This window comes from Varanus komodoensis, unplaced genomic scaffold, assembly GCF_004798865.1.
Source record: "Varanus komodoensis strain SLA01 unplaced genomic scaffold, ASM479886v1 scaffold28, whole genome shotgun sequence".
Classification (NCBI taxonomy): Eukaryota; Metazoa; Chordata; class Lepidosauria; order Squamata; family Varanidae; genus Varanus; species Varanus komodoensis.
The window spans coordinates 5,022,587-5,037,778 of NW_025335727.1; the positions used below are offsets into that span (position 1 = coordinate 5,022,587).

The window sequence follows — 15,192 nt, forward strand, 5'->3', positions numbered from 1 at the left end:
TCTCTGCATAACATGGCTTCATATATTGGTGGTCAAATGCAACACAAAAATGACCAGCTCAGTTAACTTGCATTCTGTTCTACGCCCACTCCTCTTCAGAATGCCAATTAGGGGTGCCTTCCTTGCCAGGGAGTCTTGGCACTGCAACTTTCACCTGTCACTAAGCATTTGTTTTTCTCTCTGTCTTTCCAAATTAGGATGGTACTTTGTTTGATGGTAGGCCAATAGAGTCCCTCTCGCTGATAGACGCCGTAATGCCAGATGTGGTACAGACAAGACAGCAGGCTTATAGAGACAAGCTTGCTCAGCAACAGGCGGCCGCTGCAGCAGCAGCAGCTCCAACAAACCAACAAGGGTCTGCAAAAAATGGCGATAACAATACTGCGAATGGAGAAGAAAATGGCGCCCACACAATAGCAAGTAAGCTAACTCGAAGAAACAACAGATAACTTATGCTCTTGCTAACAGCAATCAATAAGCAGAGTTCATGGAAATTAATTGCACATCTCACAGAAGACAGTCCACATGCATCTCCATATTTGCTTGCGATCTTGGGTGGTGGCTAGGGTAAAAGCTGCACTGAATCTGCATGTGTACGTATGTGTACACATTTGTGAAAACAGTGCTTTGGAGAGACTCAAAATGTTCTGCCTCTTGCACATGTTCAGTTCTATTTGGAATGCTATGCAGGTGTTATGCCCCCTCACTGTTGCTGCTTCAGTGTCATATTTTGATGGCTGCTTCTTTCTGAAATGATTCCAAAAAATCTGGGATGAGATAAAGGGCAGGACAGCAGGACACTGACATGTATACGATTAGATTTAGTTATATCTATAAGCACATCTACAGAGGTATAGATGGAAGGATATAAACAGGTATCCCTGAAGATACTGTTCAATGAGAAATTGAAACCTAGTTTGCAAATATTTCATAGGATGTGTCCTCTTAGAGGTTGGTTCCTCTCTCCATCTCAGCTCAGAAGTCTCTCTGCCTCATCCTTTCAGTAAGAATTGTTCTCCCCTGCAACTGCTGAAAAGAATCTGCGTGTACATGTACGTGTGTTGTCCTTGGAGAAGTATGTCCTGTGAAAGGAATCCTTTAAGCTTAAATCCCTATCCCCTGTTACTGGGATTCTGAACACTTTCCTCCTATTCAGTGCAGATTTTTGTGCACTACCATTAATTATTTTCAGGGGATTGCTTAAGATTGATACTTGTTTCTATATGCATACGAGTGGGGTACAGTAAAAGGAGTGGTGGTAACATGTGGACTAGGTCTTCTACAGTTAACCACCCATTTCTGCAATTGCAGCAGAACATTTTTCAGCCCGAGGATTCGTTTCTGTGTATCTGCAGCTACATGCATAAACAGCCTGTCACATGTTACACTTTTCATGTATCATGTTCTATACGTCATGGGATATGCAACTCATAGCCGTGCAAACTGATCCTCTGTTTTACTACTGCTTTAGAGAGCTAAAGAATTAATGGTCTTACTGTGGTCATTGACCAGTTTAGAGAAGTAGTTAATAAAGGTGGGAAACATGGTCATAATCCTCAAGTCGGGCTGGGATAAGCTTTACTGGTTCCTCTGTGATCTGCTGTTGCATTCTGCATTTACAAAACATGAATGGATACTTGGCTGTCTTAATAGCTATGGCAAAACCCGTAAGTGATCCTGAAGAATTCTGCCTTGCTAAAGATGGCCGTAGGACTGAAGCAAGGTCCATGTAGTTCCCAGCAACGAGCAGATTGTAGGCAGTCTGCTGGAAGTATCTTGACAGTCTACCTTCTACCAAGCTCTGTCCTAAAGTATTCCTCCAGCTTTCATTTGTGTTGATTATGCATTAACACTTTATGTTGCCCATGGAAATCTGTAGAAATGCACAGTCTTTTTAAAACCAGTCTCTTCATTCTGTTCCATGTATCAATTTAGAAGCCTGTTTTTGTCTGTTGACTGTGACTAGAAGAGTATGATAGCAATCCAAAACTGCCGAAGTAGTGAGAACATGATGTGCCAGCCACCCCTACTGGCTGGAAAGGCAAATTGGCTCTCTGTCTTCACAATAAGAGTATTTTTAGCTGTTGTATTCAATGCCAGTAATGCTGGAATAGCCTTTTTTTCATCCGCTCTTTTTTCGACATGTTAGTTGCTTCTGCTCATGTGCAGGAAAATCTGTCTCAAATTAGTCTGCTGGTATGCAAATGTGCTCAACGTGGATCTTCCCTAAGTGTAAAATGGACCAACATGTTAATTATCATCTGACTCCTTTCTGCTGCTGCCTTGGTTTAATCCTTCTTCACCTTTGCCATTTTAATTTCATTTCCAAACATCAGAAAGACATTGGTACTGACTAGACCTGTGGGTTTTTCTTGACAGTGTCAATTTAATATGACCTCCTTGCTAAATAAATAAGTCATATCTTGCCATGATTAGCCTTATAAATCATTCAGGTGAAGTTAGATAACTGCTAGGTACTTGTATAAGAGCGAGAGAATTTGTTCAAGTGTTTTTGGAAAAACAGTCCTAATCCATATGCTCATAGAAGTGGAAATATTATCTTGCCAGGTCTGCGGCACAGGTTCTGGAATCCTCATCTCCACGCTGGCCTAGACTAAACCATAAAAAGATCAGAATAGCAGTACTGAACCAGGCCAATAGTCCATCCTCTCCAGCCCTCTGTTCGGAGGTTGGCCACTCAGCTGTACCCAGGATCCCCCAGGCAAGATGCATGCAGGGACTCCTTCAGTAAAGGAGATAGTTTCACTCAGTAAGGGCAACAGCTACTGATAGCTCCATGAATTTGTCCAGTTTCCTTTTAAAGCCGTCCAAATTGGTGACCATCATCACTTCCCATGGCTGTGAATGCCACAGTTTGTGTATTATAGGAGAGAGAGAAAAAATCATTCCCTATCCACTTTCTCTGCACCATGCCTTAGCTTTAAACATCTCTATCATATCTTCCCTTACCTCTTTTCTAGGCTAATCAGTCCCTGTTGCTATAGCTGCTCCTCACATGGGAGTTTCTCCAGCCCCTTGGTCATTTCTTTGATCTTCTTGATCACAATTGTTCATACACCAAATGCAAGATGAAAATGCAGTACATATGTGTAATTGAAAGGATAGCTGCAGGAGGTCCAAGGCCAATTTTCATACTCAGAGGACTTCTTCCCCTAGACACATATGGACAGTGATTTTTTTTTTACAGATAAACAAAAACAAATCAGGGCTTGAAGGCTAATTTTCACCATTTCAGCTACTTTCAGCAGCTCGAGAATGTCAGGATTAGCTTCCAATTAAGTTAATTTTAGTCTATTTGACACTCCATAATCACTGTAGGCCCCCTTTTTGTCCTCAAAAAAGCTTTTGAAGGGGAACATGCTATGCGCAGGCCCAGTGTTGACCACCCTGAAAGATAACTGTTTGGGCTTTGCTATAAGCTACTCCCATTATTTCAGTATTATTTATTTTTTGTTTTCCCTTCGAAGATCTCCGGATGGCTTGTATCCTCCACCCTTGAATCCTCATAACACCTTCCATGGGAAATTGAGCTGAAAGAGAGTAACTGGCTCAAGGGTACTCAGATCCTCCTGGACATGTTTGGAATAGAACTCACATCTCTCTGATCTAAATCCAGCATTGTGTCTGCTCTCCCTTATAACATAGGGCCCTGTTTAATTGTTTACAATTCATTTGCACCTGTATCTGATGCTCAAATATAATAGAACAGATAAAAAAAGTTTCATCTAGGTAACCTGTTGTCCTCTAGATGTTTTGGATCACGACTCTAGCAGTTAGCAATTGCCTTTCCCTGCTCTAGGGAGGCCGGAAGGTGCTGGGAACAGGAAAAAGCCCAGCGGGAGAGAACACATGCAAGGAGTGAGTGCCAAGAATATGGAACCTTGCTGGAAAGGAAACCCAGCTGTTTCATCACCAATGTATTTATAGGAGGATGGGATATACCAAGCTGTAAAGATGTGACATCCCTGGATGCCCTCTGGGCTAAAGGCTGGGCACAAGGAGCAGCTGGAGCAATTTGGGTGTTAGTTTTGACCTAAAAGGCTTTACATGGTGCCAGAAGGCAATACCCAACAGCACCATTTCCTCCATGACCCTGCTAGTACACTATGGCCATCAGCCAAGGCCCTCCTCCAGGTGCCTACTTCAAGAAAAGCTTGGCAAGTGGAAATAATGGAGACGGCCTACTTAGTGGTGGTCCCTCAACTCTGGGATGATCTTCCCAATGCGACCCACCTGGTGCCAACTCTGTCATCTTTTTGGTGCCAGGTTTAATAAGACCGCCTTCTTCTTTCAGACATTTGGCACCATACAAAGAGGCTTTAATCAGGTCCTGAGTACTTCTTGCTGTTGATTTTTTTTTAAATAGTCCTTCAATGTGGACATGTCTCTCTTTGTGTTGTCTGTTTATACGTTTACTCATTTATAGTTTTAATAATGTTTTTTTAAAGGTCTGAGTCTCTGCAAATTGCCCAGAGAGCTTCAGCTATTATGTGCAATAGAAGTGCAATAATAGTGCCTCTGTCACCATTTGCTGTTCTCTATTATGCAGATAATCATACAGATATGATGGAAGTGGATGGTGATGTCGAAATCCCTCCTAACAAAGCAGTGGTGCTGCGTGGCCATGAATCGGAAGTATTCATCTGTGCCTGGAACCCTGTTAGTGATCTCCTGGCCTCAGGGTAAGTTTCCCCCAAGGTAGACCAAAATGTCTGATCTTTTACACCAGCACTCTGAGTTTCCACAAAAGATCCTAAGAAACTAATCTTTCTTTCTGTTGGAAAATGGGAACACAGGGAACAGCCACTTTAATTCACATGATACCGACAAGCTAATTTTTTGTTCAGTGGCCTAACTTAGTCAAGGCAGTTGTAAGAAGGTGCAGCTCTGGAATTCTTCCCCCCCAGAACAGGAATGATGAGTTTGTATGCTGAAGTACAAGAATAATTTGATATAATTAACAGGAACTGAAATAAATGATAATGAAGCTTTCATATTTTAGTATTGGTTGTGCTAGATCAGCATACAGAGAATAAGGAAAATGATTAAGCAGGGGCTGAACACACTTGTTTTTCCTTTGATGAGGTTTCTACTTCGTGCTAGAAGTTCAAATGGTAGCACTTCTTTGCATGATTGCTTGCATTGCTCAAGATTAATTTCTAGCCTCAAAAGAACAGGGGAAAAAAGGACCTTGTGCATTTTACAGATCTGGAGATTCAACGGCAAGAATATGGAACCTTAGTGAAAACAGTACCAGTGGATCCACACAGTTGGTCCTTCGACACTGTATACGAGAAGGGGGGCAAGATGTACCCAGCAACAAGGATGTGACGTCCCTGGATTGGAATGTAAGCAGAGACTTGAAGTGTTCAAATTGTTCAGGAAAAATGCAGCTTTTTCAGTTTCAAATACTTGATGTAGGCACTTATAGGGGAGATGCTTCTGAACATTCCCTTTAAATTGTGAGTTATGGTTGTCTCCATATTGTTACTACAGTGCCCTTGATACACATGGTGAATGTTAAAACAAGCCCTGCTGAAATGTCAGCATTTTGTATATCTGGGACACTGTCTAGCTATGAAAGCCCAGCAGGGTTTAGATTTGTTCAAGGTTCTGTCCCGCAGCCCTCTATTCTGCTCAGTAAAGAGCTTTCAAAACCCATGGCATTTCAGAAGTGGTTTGTTATACAATACAGAGTTGTAAAGTCCCAGTAGGTTCACAGAGTCTCTGAGGGTGTTTAAATTAGTTCTCTGGAATAGAGCCCTGGATGATGAAACCTAAGGCAAGAAGGTGGTTACATACAAATAAACCTAAATTTGAGGAGGATGTTAGCAACAAACACTTGTCTCAAGAAGCCACTGTTTATTTTATTTTATTTTATTTATTAAAACATTTTTATGCTGCCCCATTTGCCAAAGCCTCGGGGCGGCTTACAACACTAAGTAAAATATAATATAAATTAAAAGGTACAGTGACAACAGGGCAGGTGAAACAATGCATCATTTGGTCTTAGTTCATTTTCTTTTCTTGGCATCCTTTATGTGCGGTGCCAAAATAGTATGAGAATAGACTTCGGGAGGCATATTGGTAGCCATCAACAAGGCGACCATTACTGGTACACCCCTGCCCTTCTGGTAGGCTTCCCATGGGCAGCTGTTTGAGCATTGTGTGATCATGCTGGACCAGATGGACACCAGCTCTTCTTACGTTCTTAAAGGAAACGGGGAGCAATTGCTTCCGTTGGGGTTGAAGAACTGTAGCTCTCCACCTGGCTCTGAACTGCAGCTGCCATCATCTCTCAGTGTTCATCACACTGGCTGGAAATGATGGAAGCTGTAATCTAACAGCTTTGAGAATATAGGCTCCACTGAAGAGAGGGAAAGAAAACATGGGGGGTTTACAAGAAGATCAATCATGAACGACTGCCTTACCAAAACCAAAAAGCCCCTAGTTCCTGTGGGAAGTTGTGGGAACTTCTTTCCTTCTTAATGACAGGGCTTGTTCAGTATTTCTCAAGAATGCTTTAAGTACAACAGAGGGAGAAGAAAGGTGGCCGAATGGACACTTTCTAAGTCAATACTCTTCCAACATAAAGCCAACATATATCCACACAGTCCTCTGATATGTTGTTTGCATAATATATTTCGCTATTGTAACTGTCTCTTGTCAGAGCTCGATACACCTTTTCACTTTTTCTTTGATTGCCCAAAATAAGAACAGGCAAGGGAGTGTTGTTGTTGTTTTTTTAAAGAAATGGTTGTTGGAATATTCAACCTTTCCTGATGCTGCAGGATTAAAACTACTTACAAGCAGTTCTTGTAAAAACTGAATTGTAGATGTGGCAAAATGTTGTCGCAATGTGTTTTTAAATTCTTAAATCATTGTGTATGACCTATGTGCTATTAAACCAAATTAACTTGGCATACTCATAATTCATTTATGAGTGAGATGAGGGTTGCCACCAAATTTTGTTTGAGGTGTACTTCAAAGTGAACAAAATGTCCAGAAGTTTCAGAGGAAACAATAAATAGGTTTTGATAAGACTAGCTACATTTTTCATTTCCCAAAGACAGCATCAAAAGACTAACCACATTTCTTCAGCAAGCTTCACCTGTGTCAGGGAAATGGACACGTCTCTTCTAATGGGAAGCCCTTCTAGGTACTCCAAAGTAAGCACACATAGCATTATCGCCTTATATGCCTTAATTATATATCCAGACAGAGAAAGCACATTCTGATGATAAGGCAGAGCAGTTGAACCTCAAGCTTGAGACCCAAATCCAGCTCACCCTAGAACCTGAGCCGGCCAGTAGAAGTGCCTGTCGCAGGGCTTAGTTACTGGCCATAAGAGCTTTAAGCAAAAAGGTGCTGATTTTTTTTGGTTTCGGGACTTTCCCCTTTGACCCTGCCACCTTTTGCCTTAAGCCCCACTGGATTGTGACTCCTCCCCTTCCAGTGCTTCTCTAAAATGGAATTCAGCCCTTGAGCTGAAAGGAGCACTGTTCTTGCTCTGTTACGATCTTGGATGACTTAGTGATGATCTGTGAGATAACAGCAGCACTGCACTTTTGCCCGGCAGAGCGATGGTACCCTTCTAGCAACAGGGTCATACGATGGATTTGCAAGGATATGGACTAAAGATGGTGAGTGCACAGATTTTTGGTTCTTACCCCCACTCCCTGCACATAAGTTACAAGGACATTTCTTTTTGATCTTTTTTGGTAAAATTGTTACAACTGTTCCTTTAAATTTTAGGTAATCTCTCCAGCACGTTAGGGCAACATAAAGGTCCCATATTTGCATTAAAGTGGAACAAGAAAGGCAACTTCATTTTAAGTGCAGGCGTGGACAAGGTGAGAAGACATCTGGCTTATTTAAAATTCATTGTTGCAAGATTAAGTTACGAGACATCAACAGTCGTAGATTTGTGTTAATGACTGAAAGGCAGTAAAGCCATGAAAAAGCTGTCTGGGTTTAGAAATAACAATTGTTGGTATGACTTGATCAGGCCTTAATATAGCAAATGATTTATATGCAGTACAGACAGTGGAGGTGAAGCTCTTAATACTGGTGGAAATCACAATTCAGCCCAGTATTAGGGGGATATGATCTGATAATGAACTCATAAGAACAGGTGAGCACTTGCATCGTTATAGGAGCTTAACTAGGGCAGACAAATATATGGAGAATCACAGAGCAACTCAGGTACTATTTAGACATGATTCTCCCTGGAATTTCTCCATGCTGCCCTAAGAGCCATTTCGTGCGTTGCACAGCAGAAAACCCAGTTGGTTATGCAGTGGGCCCTAAGAGGTGATCACCTGTTCTTGCGGGGCCTGCTTATATCATCCTTGAGTTGGCCAATACATATATCACATTCACTTGCAGTGTTATGCTGTATACTTAAAACTAAGAATGCAACTTTTCCGTTTAAAAAAACTTTGGCCCAATTAAAGAAAAGGTGCCCTCAGTTGGGCAGCAGCTATTGTGAAAATATAATAACAACTTCTAATTCAAGGTGATGCAAAAGCTGTGCTGGCATATATGGGAAATATATGTGATTAATCCACTCAGAAATAACTTTGCAAAATACAAACGCTCATGGGAGTATTCCACAGAGGGCCTGCTCTTGGATCAGAGTGATCTCATTTAAAGGAATAAAGAATCTCTCTGCTTTTTCCATTTCTTTTTCTCTGAGAGAAAATGAAGAGAATGGATGGGGGAAGCAAGAGCCTGGACCTGCAGCTTGCTTCTGATGTATTCCTGGGAAGAGCGTGCACGTGTGTGTGTGTGAGAGAGAGAGAGAGAGAGAGATTGTCCAAACAGACCCAAAATACCTAGAACAGCCCAAAAAGTTCTGATTGCAGTTGCTCTGAGTCCTGAATGTTCAGGTCTTACAGATAATAAATGCAAAGCAACGGAAACCATACTGTACGTGTTGAACTTTGCATGGCTGAAAGGAGCTTTGTGTGTAATTTGGAGTGGAGAAGTGGCTGGTGAGGAATGGGGGCAAATGTTATCCTGTATGGCCGGCTAGCAGGGCACAGTCATTCATCAGCATTTGTGTGATATGTGAGACTCATGCTGAAAGGGCATTATCAGTTCCTGGGCTTAATCGAGCCACCCACTCTGAGCTTTCCAAACAGCTGGTCGGTACTTTAAGAAGCAATGGTGTGACTGCAACTGGTGTAGTGCATGATCATGGGTACAGTTCTGTACTTCCCTGGCCAACTAATTTTATAGAAATCTCAGCCATCAACCACATTAGGTGCTTGCAGACATAAATCTCGTTAAAGGTTTCATGACTTACATGCAGAACAATTTCAGAAACATGGTCAGTCATTTCAGCCTAGACCCTTCAGGCACATATTAAGAATGCAATTCTAAGCCAGCTTTGGCTTTAAAAAGAAGAGTCCCACAACTTCCCCATTCCCAGCCAGGATAGCCGACTTTCTGGTCTGGGGGTTGTAAGACTTTTCTAAAAAAATTAAGCATGCATAAGATTGTGCCATAAATGTTTATATTTGAATGTTAACTTTCATATGGAGCCTTATAAATTATGTGTACTGGAAAGAAAGGAAGGAAAGAAAAATTATCCTCGCTTCACCATTGCACACACTTGAAGCTCCTTTTGGTGGTTGAGATTGCTCTCATATGGGCTGCATGCGTTTATGAGTAACGGTAGGAAGACATGGTGGCCTGCAAATATTTGAGGGAAAATGAGCCTACTAGGAGAAAACATAATTAAGATTTAAAGGAAGAAATTGGAGTCTTAGGAACTGTGTTCTGACAATGACAGCATTTACACTGTATCTTTCTTGCATTCAATATTGAAACAGTTAACCAAACCCTACAAAACATACGCTTCTGAAAACTGCTAGTCCAGCCAGTCTTAGCAGTGCGTAAGAATTTATAAAGCAAAGTTGTTATACTTTTCCTTTTTTTTTTCTGTTTTAAATGCAGACCACAATTATTTGGGATGCACATACTGGAGAAGCCAAACAGCAGTTTCCTTTCCATTCTGGTATGTATTTCTCTTCAAAGAACAAATTGCTTTTCAGAATAGGGAAGGGATGATTAACAGTGGAGGCCAGTGTTTCACAGCTCAAGTTAATGTTGATTTTTAATTTTTTCACAGTTGTGGTGTTGCTGTTTTTTAAAACATGACTGCACAAAATATCCTTGCTAGATTTTTGGACATGGATATATTCAGTACACCATCTCTTGTGTCTTGTATTTCACTTGGCTCAGCTTTGGATAGATGCCTGGCAGAACACCACTGTTAAAGCCTGGGTCACTACCATGTTGATTCAGATCTCCTCCTCATCTGGCCCTGGTTTTTGGCCAGAAGCTGAGCCAGACTACCATTTCTCTTATTCTTGCTCAGTTAAAGGCATAGACCTAAGCAAGCTTGGACAGAAAAAGGCCTACAGCTGCCAGGATGTTTCCACCAATTATGCTGGGAAGCATTTTATCTGTTTAAACTTGCAGAAGATTGCTTACAGCAGCTATTTTAGTGGACAGCACAGCCTTGCATTGATCTTGGTCTCTAGATATCACTCAAGAAATACTAAGGTTTTTGCCCTTACATCATTCACTTTAGATATTCTCATCTTGGTTGTATCCTTCCAGTAACCCTGAGCCATAGGTTAGGGTGGGCAATCATGATTTTCCAATGCCACCCATCAAGCGCCAAGTTGAACCTGGATTTTTTAATATGCACAGTAAAGATGTCTCCACATTCTGATTGGGTGATTTGGGTAACAGCCTTTCTAGGATGGGGGCAAGGTTCCCCAAAATGTGATAAACCCCTTGGCCTACTTCAGAAATATCTGGACACCTTCATCACAGTTGAGAGCAGCGGTTAGCAGCCTCTATTGCACTAGTGGCCTTCGTGGTATTTCTTGTTTATACTGAAGTCCAATTTCTTAGCCCCCCAAGTGAGAAAGAATCTGAAGGCTTCTGGCCATTGGCAAACAGACCTAACCTTTCTAGGTATCTTTGCACCTGTCTAGAGTGAATTGTGCAATCCCAGTTTCTACCTCCTACTCTTCTCTAAGTTGGCGAGTCATTTCCTTGCTAACATTTGCACATGTGTCACAGTCCAGGGTGTGGGCAGCAGGCATCAAGACAGAGGGAGCAGAACCAGAGCTCCAGAAATGGAGGCAGGGCATAGTCCAAGCACAGGTCAGGCTCTGACATTTGGTCAGAGGCAGGGTTGTGGTCAAGAAACAGAAGTCAGAAATCGGGAGTATGTATCAGGGCAAGACAAGGACACGGGTCATGAACAAGCCAGGGGTTAAGAACCAGGAAGACAACAAGAGCGTAAAGCAGGTACCTGAGGCAGGATAACTGGATGGAATTCCGGAACAGTGAAGGTGTGGCAAGCAAGGCAGAAGGCAGCAGGGCAGGAACCGGATGCAGGAACTGAACCAAAGCTTGCAGGAACATCTGCATTGCTGAGGCAAGACAGTAAGACAAGATATAGCAAGCCAGCAGGGCACACTGCAGCATGGCAAGGCAGGGTACAGCAAGGTTCAGGTGAGATACAGGAACTGAACTACAGCTAGTGGGAAGACCTGCTTTGCTAAAGCAAGGCAGAACATGGAAAGGCAGAGTAAGAACCAGATCAAGTGAGGTATGAGAGCTGTACCATACCACAGCAAGTAGGAAAACCTGCATTGCTGAGGCAAGACAGCAAAGTAGAACACGGCAAGATGCAGGAACTGAGCCACACCACAGCTAACAGGAAGACCCGCACTGTTGAAGCAGCTAGTTGAGGGAAGAGCTTCCCCCAGCTGGCCCACATTAAGAGGCTAAAAGTTCCAGCAGGCTCTGGAACTGTTCCTGTGAGTACTGTGCCAGTGATTCTGGTCTTGGTAGCCAGATGAAGCCCATCTACTGATAGCATGATCACAGGAAGGATAAAACATTTCCTCTTACTTTCTCTTTCTCTTTCTGTCAATAGCACCAGCACTAGATGTTGACTGGCAAAGCAACAACACATTTGCCTCCTGTAGCACAGATATGTGTATTCACGTCTGTAAGTTAGGCCAAGATAAACCCATCAAAACCTTCCAGGGCCACACAGTAAGTAATCTTAATGTGTGTCTGTGTTTGTTTAAAAACAAAGCAAAGCTATGTTCCACTTATTCAGTGCCAGCTGCATGCATGGAGCAAAGTTAAGAGACATGACCCAGATATTGAACTTGCAGCTTTGAGATCCCTCTGACTGTGTAAACATGACACCATACATTAATCCTGCTCTAAAGAACTTGAAGTTTCAAGCTGCAGCTCACACAAGATTGCAGTTTCAAGAGAGCTCATGAGAGTTCTGTTCCAGTGTCCCTGGAATTGATTTCCAGTCTTCTTAGAAGTGTTGCATGCTGAGCAGGTTCTTGGAGCATGAGATGATCTTGGCTTGTTCTTAAGAGAGGTGGATGCCATGGGCACCATCCTGTTGTTTCACTGAGTGCTGTAGTTGTACAGTCATACAAAGGGTTGTTACGCAAATAAGGTGCTATGGTGATGGTATTAAGAAGAGGGAACTCTTGGCCAGTCCTAAAGTTTGCAGTGAAACACAGGTGAAGACACTTACGGACCAGTGCTAAGCACCTTTATTGCAACATAAGTCCCTCTGGATTGAATGGGTTGTACTCTTTAATAAGTGCACTAAGAATGCAGTTTGATTGATTTTAGGCCTTTACCTTGCACTGTAAGGAAATGACGGACAGGTGCAATGGAGTCTTTCCCATTCATTCTCTATGTCTGAATCGCTTGTAGTCATGCATGTTGCATCGCAATTTCAACGCTGACCCCATTCAGCTAATTTCCTGCTGTGTTATTGCTATTGGGGGAGTGCACCTTCCTTTACTTTGCTGTCTCCTGTGCAAAGGAATTAGGGATGCCAATTTCACTCTCACTCTTCCGTTTCAGAATGAAGTAAATGCAATCAAATGGGATCCCACTGGTAATCTTCTGGCATCTTGTTCTGATGACATGACTTTAAAGGTAAAAATGCATCACAACGCTGGATAATTTGCCTTTGCAAAAAATGCATTTATACTGCATTTCCTTGGCCACATTCTTAGTGGGATGTGTGCATGGATATAATTCAGATATAAAATGCCAGAGAGAAGTTTAACGTGCTGGCTGTCATTCCTGGCAAAAGTGGATTTGGTGTCCCATCAGAACTGTCTGTCTGGATCAGAACAGAAGTCGATCAGTCTGTCCAAGAATGACCCTATGGATCCACTCCCATTCCCTATTGCTCATCTCCTGCATTATACAACAGAAGATAATTGACTAGTAAATAGTGAAAGGTCTAACCTCCACAAATTTGCTCCTAAAGCCATTTTTGCGACTGGCCATCCTGACATGATTGGATTCCATTAAGAGATCCATCACTTGGTTAAGTGTTGCTTGAAAACATGAGCTTTTCTCTTCGTGCAGTCGCTTTCACCAATCAATGTGGGCACACATTTAGACAGAAAAAAAGGCCTAGAACTGACAGCATGCAGGCATGAGGTATGCTGGGAACAATAGGCTTTTTCTTTGGTCTGGACATGCATAGGATTGTACCTTTAATTGACTCGATTCGTCTCTCTGGCTGCCGATCCATGCCAGACTCCCATGCAGCTTTATTTTGTTAAGATACGCATTTTCCTACTGCTTGCCCTTATGGAGTGTGGAACAGGCCACTAGAAAATACTGGGGCACTATTGCTCTGCAAAGGGCTTGTAATCAACAGTCCGCTGTACTCCAGATGTCTCTGCCAGCTCTTTAACATGTCAGCATTGCAAGACCCACTGCCAGTTGTAATTTTTTAAAAAAATTTTCTCCAATCCCTGGTATTGCATCTCATGTCCCGAGTATGAAATGGATATCTCTTTACAACAAAACCCAAAGCTGACGCCTGTACTTTATAGAAATAAGGGAACCGTAGCATTTCCCATATGGTTTATGAGGAAACCTTTACATTAGAATAATTAAGATGTGTTGTTGTTTTCTTTTCTTTTTGGACCTCTGCTAGATCTGGAGTATGAAACAAGATAGTTGTGTCCACGATCTACAAGCGCACAACAAAGAAATTTATACTATCAAATGGAGTCCTACAGGGCCAGGAACAAACAACCCAAATGCCAGTCTTATGTTAGCAAGGTATGGTTGATGTTAGGCTCTCATACGAGGGGGAAATAGACAAGCGAGTTATTTGGGTCATTTCTTAGCTAGACCTCCAGGCAGTTCTTTCCAGCAGCCTTTCCCAACCCAGGGCCCTCCAGCTGCTGGGGACTACAGCCTCCATCATTTCCATTCAGTGTGGCTATACCAGTTGGGCTTGATGGACACTGCGGTCCAATCCATCTGGAGGGCACCTGGTTGGGGAAGGCTGTGGCATGCTGCAGGTGACATGCTGCTGATCCTGCTATGAATATGAGGTGCCTGAGAACAAAGTGTCGTGGGCGTCATCCCAGAGCAGTGCCAATACATACCCAGTTGAACAATGTCGCAGTCATAAACTGCACAGTGACAACCAACCCGAGGAAGTCCATACAGAGAGAGCCAGACCACAAGTAAAGTCCAGGTCTGGACTTAAGTGCATGAGGCCTCTAAAAGTGTAAGCCAAGCATCAGCTTCATATCCTCACCTCTTCCCTTCCTGTATACCTAGAAGGAGTATTTCAACTGACTTCTCTCTCTCTCTCTCTCTCCCCCCCCGCCCCAGTTTTTGGGTATTTATTTATTTATTTATTTATTTATTTATTTATTTATTTGATTTATATCTTGCTGTTTCTTACAAACAACTCAAAGTGGCTTACATCATTCTCCTCTTCCTGCCCTCAATCTTGACCCCAGCCCTGTGGGATAGGTTGGACTGAGGGTCTGTGCCTGGCCCCAAGTCACCCAGCTGGCTCTGTGGCCAAGCAAGGACTAGAACCCAGATTGCGCTCTTATAACCACTACAGCACACTGGCTCTCATGTATGATCCAAGAATCTGTGCTTTAAAATGAACAGTAGTCAGTTGCTGAACAAACTGAAAACAACCCTAGGGTTGTTTTGTTTATTTACTAGTTTTACTCTTGCATTTATATTCCACCTGTTTTCCTCTTGTAAGGAACCCATGTTGGCAAACAGGCTGCTTTCCCTGCATGAACTGCCCAAAGACCTTTG

The 15,192-nt window shown here is 42.6% G+C and overlaps 1 protein-coding gene across 14 annotated transcripts in view; it reads left to right on the forward strand.

The window, feature by feature from the left end:
- TBL1XR1 (TBL1X receptor 1) overlaps nucleotides 1-15,192 on the forward strand; it is a 190,512-nt gene that overhangs the window by 162,640 nt on the left and 12,680 nt on the right. For all 14 annotated transcript variants that reach the window (XM_044434537.1, XM_044434533.1, XM_044434539.1 and 11 more), the window contains 9 exons: nucleotides 198-420; nucleotides 4,571-4,703; nucleotides 5,228-5,369; nucleotides 7,601-7,664; nucleotides 7,777-7,874; nucleotides 9,985-10,045; nucleotides 11,990-12,111; nucleotides 12,958-13,032; nucleotides 14,054-14,181. In XM_044434537.1, coding sequence (XP_044290472.1) covers nucleotides 198-420; nucleotides 4,571-4,703; nucleotides 5,228-5,369; nucleotides 7,601-7,664; nucleotides 7,777-7,874; nucleotides 9,985-10,045; nucleotides 11,990-12,111; nucleotides 12,958-13,032; nucleotides 14,054-14,181 — 1,046 coding nt within the window. The remainder of the gene's footprint in view (nucleotides 1-197; nucleotides 421-4,570; nucleotides 4,704-5,227; nucleotides 5,370-7,600; nucleotides 7,665-7,776; nucleotides 7,875-9,984; nucleotides 10,046-11,989; nucleotides 12,112-12,957; nucleotides 13,033-14,053; nucleotides 14,182-15,192) is intronic.